Source organism: Strix aluco, chromosome 9 (assembly GCF_031877795.1).
Source record: "Strix aluco isolate bStrAlu1 chromosome 9, bStrAlu1.hap1, whole genome shotgun sequence".
NCBI lineage: Eukaryota > Metazoa > Chordata > Aves > Strigiformes > Strigidae > Strix > Strix aluco.
The window spans coordinates 29,756,245-29,762,244 of NC_133939.1; the positions used below are offsets into that span (position 1 = coordinate 29,756,245).

At 57.0% G+C, this 6,000-nt stretch overlaps 1 protein-coding gene across 2 annotated transcripts; it reads left to right on the forward strand.

The window, feature by feature from the left end:
* The first annotated feature begins 399 nt into the window (after positions 1 to 399).
* On the forward strand, positions 400 to 5,538 carry SHOX2 (SHOX homeobox 2). 2 transcript variants are annotated; one of them, XM_074834619.1, is made up of 5 exons: positions 400 to 658; positions 1,932 to 2,140; positions 4,572 to 4,629; positions 4,740 to 4,834; positions 4,905 to 5,538. In XM_074834619.1, the coding sequence occupies exons 1-5, from the start codon at positions 400 to 402 to the stop codon at positions 5,184 to 5,186; spliced, it is 903 nt and encodes a 300-aa protein (XP_074690720.1). In that variant the 3' UTR covers positions 5,187 to 5,538. The 2 variants fall into 2 exon arrangements, with proteins under 2 accessions (XP_074690720.1, XP_074690719.1); XM_074834618.1 differs by having other exon boundaries at positions 4,740 to 4,828; positions 4,935 to 5,538.
* Positions 5,539 to 6,000: the final 462 nt, after the last annotated feature.

The following is a 6,000-nucleotide window of genomic DNA, read 5'->3' on the forward strand; positions in this document are numbered from 1 at the left end:
CCGGCCCCTCTCCCGCGCCGCGCTCGCCCGGGACCTCGAGCGCGGGCCCGCGCTTAATTAAATTAATTAGGGCGCAGCGGGCGGCGGGCGGGTGGGCCGGGGGTGGCCTGGCCGCAGTGCCCCGCGGCGGGCGGCGCGGCCGGGCGGCGGAGAAGGGGTCCAGTCAGAGCTCCGAGGGGAGGTAATTCGCCGGGAACAAGGGGCAGGCTTTGCAAAGTATAAATAGTGCCACTTCAATCGCGGCGTCACTATCAGACCCCGAGAGCCCTCCACGTCGGGCGGCACGGTACGGCTCGGCTCGGCACGGCCCCGGGGCGCCGCCACCCCCCCTACCCCCCCCCCCCACCCCCGTGGATGCCCACCCGGGGAACCGGGGCAGCGCGCCCCTGAGCCGCGGCCATGGAGGAGCTGACGGCGTTTGTCTCTAAGTCGTTTGATCCCAAAACGAAGGAGAAGAAGGAGCTCATCACCTACCGTGAAGTGCTGGAGAGCGGACCCCTACGCGGACCGCGGGAGACCGGCGGAGCCGCGGCGGAACCGGGCCGAGACGAAGCGGGCAGCCCCGCGGCGCGGGTGGGAGGCGGGAGGTCCCCGCCGCGGGAGCCCGACGCCGCCGCCGAGAGAGCCGCCGAGGCGGCCACCCCCAAGCTCAGCGACGGTAACGGCGGCATCGGGGGCTCCCCACTTCTTCCCTTACCCCGTCGCGGTCGGTACGCGCGGAGCGGAGGCGGGAGCGGGCGATGGCCGCGCACCGGGCGAGACGCACCGCGGGCGCGGGTGGAAGGGGCTCGGTAAAGCGGCAGCGCCCGTGGGGAGGCTGCGGTCGGCGTTGATGGGCGGCTTTCCGGGTTTTCCCAATTACGGGAAATCCGCGCCCGGCCTCGAAGTTTATATTAAAATATTTAAAGAAGCGTTTAACTTGCTCCTAAGGCGATCCGCTGCCGTTTAGCATCCCGCGGGAGAACCGCGCTGCCAACGAAAGCCCGGGCGCGCCGGCCCCTTCGTCCCCCCCGCGGGTCTCGGCAGCGCGGACACGCGTGGGGCCGGGCCGCAGGACGCTCAACCCGCCGCCTCCGCGCCCCGCGGCTTTCTTCAGCAATGCCCCGCGCTTATTCCGCGCTTTTTCCGCGCCGGGGAGATGGCCGCGGTGCCTGTACTGGGGGTCGCCTTGCCGCTCTCGGGAAGGCAGCCGGGCCGCGCCGGCGGTGCGAGAAGCGCGGAATCTCCGCGCTCGGCGGCGGGGTAGGGCCCGTCGCTGCGCGGGGCCCCGCGGTTCACTGCCGCCCTTTTGTTCGGACAAGCGTCACTCGGCGGAGCGCGGCGCGGCCGGGACCATCCCCCGGAACGGGCTAATAAACGAATTTGTGTTAACGATGGGGCGCGGGGGGAGCCGTTACCGGGGCAGGGCCGGGTGGGCAGCTCCGCGGCGCGGAAATCCCGCGGAAGGGGGGGATGTCCGCGCAGAGCCAACGAAAACAAAATCCCCGGGAGAAAGCGAGGTGCGGAGGGGCCGCGGTGACCGGCGGAGCGTACCGGGGACCTGTTGCTGCGCATCCCCCACACCCCCCCCTCCTTTCCCCGGGGCTGGAGCCCACCGGTGCGGGCGGGCTGCGGGCTGGCGGCCCGCCGGGCTCCGTTCCCCACCGCCAGCCGTTACCGGAGCCGAGCGGCGGGGCCCGGAAAAGCAGCGGCCGAGGCGGGCCTAGCGCGGCTCCGGGAGCCAGAGGCCCCGCTCCCGGTTGCTCCAGTCCCCCCGGGGGGGGTGGGTGGGGGCGGTTGACCGGTTCTCCCCCCCTCCCTCTCCGAGCACCCGCGTCGCGGAGGGGAGCGGCGGGCTGGGGGGGAGCCCCGGTGTCCCCGCTTCCCGCCCCGGGGCTGGCACCGCCGCGGTCCCCCGTGTCGGTCTGTCTGACCGCCCGTGTCGTGCCCAGTCTCCCCAGAGCTGAAGGAGCGCAAGGAGGATGCGAAAGCGATGGAAGACGAAGGGCAGACGAAAATCAAGCAGAGGAGGAGCCGGACGAATTTCACCCTGGAGCAGCTGAACGAGCTGGAAAGGCTTTTCGACGAGACCCACTACCCGGACGCGTTCATGCGGGAGGAGCTGAGCCAGCGGCTGGGGCTATCGGAGGCCAGGGTGCAGGTAGCCAAGGCCGTGCGTGGGTGCCCGTGTGCGTGGGGCTGTCAGCACGGTGGAAGGGGCCAGCTCGGTAAAACCCGGTGGTGGCCCGTCCCCTGCCACAGGCTGCACCCGGCAAATCTTGTAAAATCACCCCCCATCCCCAATCCCCCGGGCTTTCTGGGGGGTTTAAGTCCCCTGCTCCTCGCTTTGTCATGTTTTATTTAATTTCTGCATTTATTTCATCGTGAGAGCTACAATGGCGATTTTGTTGGCGTGGGCTGCGGTCCCTCTCCGGGCTGCTCCTGGCGCAGGGTTTACCGGGCGGACGTACTAATTAACTTTATAGATGTAGTGACCATAAACTAAATTAGAAACTGCTAAGTGGAAAAAAAAAAAAATACAGATTTACAGTCCGTTTCTCGTCGTAGTTCTTAAATCTTGAGGGAAGCGACACGAAAATGGAGCGAAGTGCACAGACCGGCTTTGTTCGGATTTATGAAATACAAAAGTCTGGGATAAAACCAGGCTATTTTAAGCGTTCTCCCGTACCGAGAAGCCACAGCTTCCTTTGAAATTTTTTTTTTTTTTTTTTTTTTTTTTTAACCTGCGCGTTTAACCTCGGGCTGCCCTTCCAAAGTTTTGCCAAATCGGTTCCTGGGCTGATTTCTGGGAGTTTGGTCGGGATGTGATGAAGAGTGAGGAAGGCTCCGGGCTTTGCCCGGCTGGGGAGGACGGGAACTCCTCAAATGAGAACAAATGTAGCTGCTCCGGTTTATTTCCGTTCTAATAATAAAAGAAGAGAAAATGATGGTCATTATTTGTTTGAACACATGGAGTAGTTTTAGGCCCCTCACATCTGCAGCTGCTAGAAAGTCTTGCTGTAACAGATACTCCCCCTCAATCTTTGTGCTCGTAGGCCACCATCTGCACCCAACTACGCGCACAATCCTTGGGGGGTTTCCCTGCATCTTGTACCAGGGTGAGGACAGCGACAGAGCACTCACGTTGAACCGAAAAAGTAGTAATAAGCAGCTTTTGTCATCACAGCCTGACCCACACAGAAAAAGAAAAAAAAATTAAAAACAAACAAACAAAAAATATATATATATAAAGGAGCCTTCATTTTCCCGCTGCCCCGTTTTTCCGCCGAGGCGGGCGCCTATTTACGCGCAGCAAATCTTAAGCAAAGCAAAACAAAGTTGCAGGGTTTCAACTTGGCTATGAAAAATGTAAAAGGGAGGTGCTTCCTTCTGCTGGCTGTTTGCTCGACAAAGAAACGCGGCGGCGGCGGCGCATAATCCGCGCTCCCATTATGCCAAATCGCAGGGTGCATAATAACTTTTAGAGATTTACATAGATTAAAGCCATTCCCTTTAAAGCGTTCCGGAAAACGCTTTGCAATAATATTTCGCCTCGCATCTGCACTAATTTGTAAATTATGGAATGTGCGTTTCCACGGGAGGCTGAGGGCGAACATGGCTGTTGGGCAGATTTTGCTTGGCTGAAGTCAATGACAGGGCGGGGGAAATTCACATTTATATTTGTCTCCTCAAGTAAGACCTCAAAAAAGACATTTTTGGGGTTTTTTTTGGCCGCGGGGAAAGGATTGCTCGGTGGCTGTGGCTTCTGAGATGCGGTGCAGAGGTCTGTCTTTAAACAGGAATGTTTTAAGACGCGCTCTCCCTCCTTCCCTCCCTCCCCTCTCTCCTCTAAGCGAGCAGAACTTTATTCTGGAAATTTATTTCAACAATTCCATTTCCCGTCTTAAAAGTATGTTCATGTCTAACGCGCAGCCTTCTCTGTGGGAGCAAATTAGATTATCATGATAATGAGACAATTATTCCGCTTCTGTGCTACCCTCCACTGCACAGAGGAACAGAGAAATTCTAAACTTCTTTGTAGAGAAGCTTTTATGACAGTAATTAACACCCCCCCCCCCCCCCCAAAAAAAAAAGGTGAGTCTAAACACTCTTCGGTGTTTAGTTTTTCTTGAAGATAAAGCTAATTAATTTATTTATTAATGAGCACGATCTTCTCAGGCCTGACAGTGCAAAGATCCATTATCGCCAGTCAGTATTAGATATCAGGGGGCGATTTCGGTCTTTTGGGACCCTGATGTGGAAAGACGAACCCGGGACTCAGAAAGTCATTTCTCTGGAAGGAGCACTCCGCCAACGTCGATTTTTTTTTTTTTCTGTGTATTTTGACTTTTTTTTTTTTTTCTTCCCCCCTCCCCCCTTGCCTTTTGCGTTTCGGAGCTCATGAGCGGGGGCTGCCCGGGAGGAGGGAGCTCAGCCCGTGCCGCAGCCGGGTTTCTTTGTCTGCCTTTTAAAATTATTATTATTATTATTATTCTCGGTGGGTTTAATTTATTTTTTCTGACGCTTCGCGGCGGTGGCAGCGCGGCCCGTGTCCCCCCCACCCGTGTCCTCCCCGTCCCTTCTCCCCGCAGGTCTGGTTCCAAAACCGAAGAGCCAAATGCCGAAAGCAAGAAAACCAACTCCACAAAGGTACTGGGGAGGGTGGTGGGGAGTGTCGCGGGTGGGTCGGCCACGCATGGGGGGTTGTGTTTGTGTGTGTGGGGTCAAGCCCCTGCTGACCGCCCCGCTGCCTCCCTCAGGGGTGCTGATCGGCGCCGCCAGCCAGTTTGAAGCCTGTCGGGTGGCCCCGTACGTGAACGTGGGTGCGCTGCGGATGCCCTTCCAGCAGGCAAGTGGGCGGCGGGACGCGAGTGGGGGGATTTAAGGGGGACACCCCAACCCTCCCCACGGGTCGCGGGTGGGTGGCTGCCACGTCCCGCCCCTTCTCCCGGCAGGTTCAGGCGCAGCTGCAGCTGGACAGCGCCGTGGCCCACGCCCACCACCACCTCCACCCGCACCTGGCCCACGCACCCTACATGATGTTCCCCGCTCCCCCCTTCGGGCTACCACTAGCCACCCTGGCCGAGTCCGCCTCCGCCGCCTCGGTGGTGGCCGCCGCCGCCGCCGCCAAGACCACCAGCAAGAATTCCAGCATCGCCGACCTCCGCCTCAAGGCCAAGAAACACGCCGCCGCCCTGGGGCTGTGACCGGGCCCGCTCGCTTTTGCTTTTTTTTTTTTTTTAAATAAAAAAAGGGAAAAGAAAAAAAAAAAAGACGAGGGAGAGGAGAAACTGACGGGAGATATTATACTTATTTAAAGAATTAGAGGAACTAGACGCGCAGCTGGGAAGTTCACAGGTTTTGAAACTGACCTTTTTCTGCGAAGTTCACTTTAATACAAGAAATTTGATAAGAGAGGCGGGCCTCCTTTCACGTTGCATCAGATACTTGAGTTTAACAACCACGTCTGGAATAGCGACAAAAAGAAGAAAGATGACGACGAAGAGAGAAAAAAAAAAAAAAAAAAAAAGAGGGAAAAGGAAAAAAAAAAAAAGAAAAGAGAGAGAGACAATGATTTCTCTGCGAATTTCTAATGGGAAACTGTCCGGGATACTTCCTCCAGCAGCATTCCGGGTTGCATGTATTTGTATTTCATTGATGGAGTCCTTTGATTCACTTGCACTTCACCCTCATCTTTAGTAGAAAAAAAAAACAACAAACAAACCCAAAACAAAACAAACAAACGTGGCTGGGCTCTTTTAATCTTGGAGGGAAGCAGAAAGAGAGAGAGAGAGATCAAGCACTACCTTTTCCACTCTGAAATCTTTGTTGGTCGTTTGCTGTCCCACCTCTGAAATAAAAGGGAGCGGAAAGCATCAGGAGAGCGGAGTGTGCCTCCCTTTGCCGGCTCTCTCTTGTCCTGAGGGCACAAACAAAAGGAAAAAGGAAAAAAAAAAAAGAGTATTTAATTCCCAACCACCACTTTACACACGGCAAATTCCAATAAGAGGTACTGGGTAC

What these genes read in the sequence shown, in the direction of transcription:
- SHOX2 (XM_074834619.1), top strand. Translation starts at nt 400, where the DNA reads ATGGAGGAGCTGACGGCGTTTGTCTCTAAGTCGTTTGATCCCAAAACG. An exon ending in CACCCCCAAGCTCAGCGACG is followed by an intron (nt 659 to 1,931) that starts GTAACGGCGGCA and finishes TGTCGTGCCCAG; the next exon opens with TCTCCCCAGAGCTGAAGGAG. An exon ending in AGAAAACCAACTCCACAAAG is followed by an intron (nt 4,630 to 4,739) that starts GTACTGGGGAGG and finishes TGCCTCCCTCAG; the next exon opens with GGGTGCTGATCGGCGCCGCC.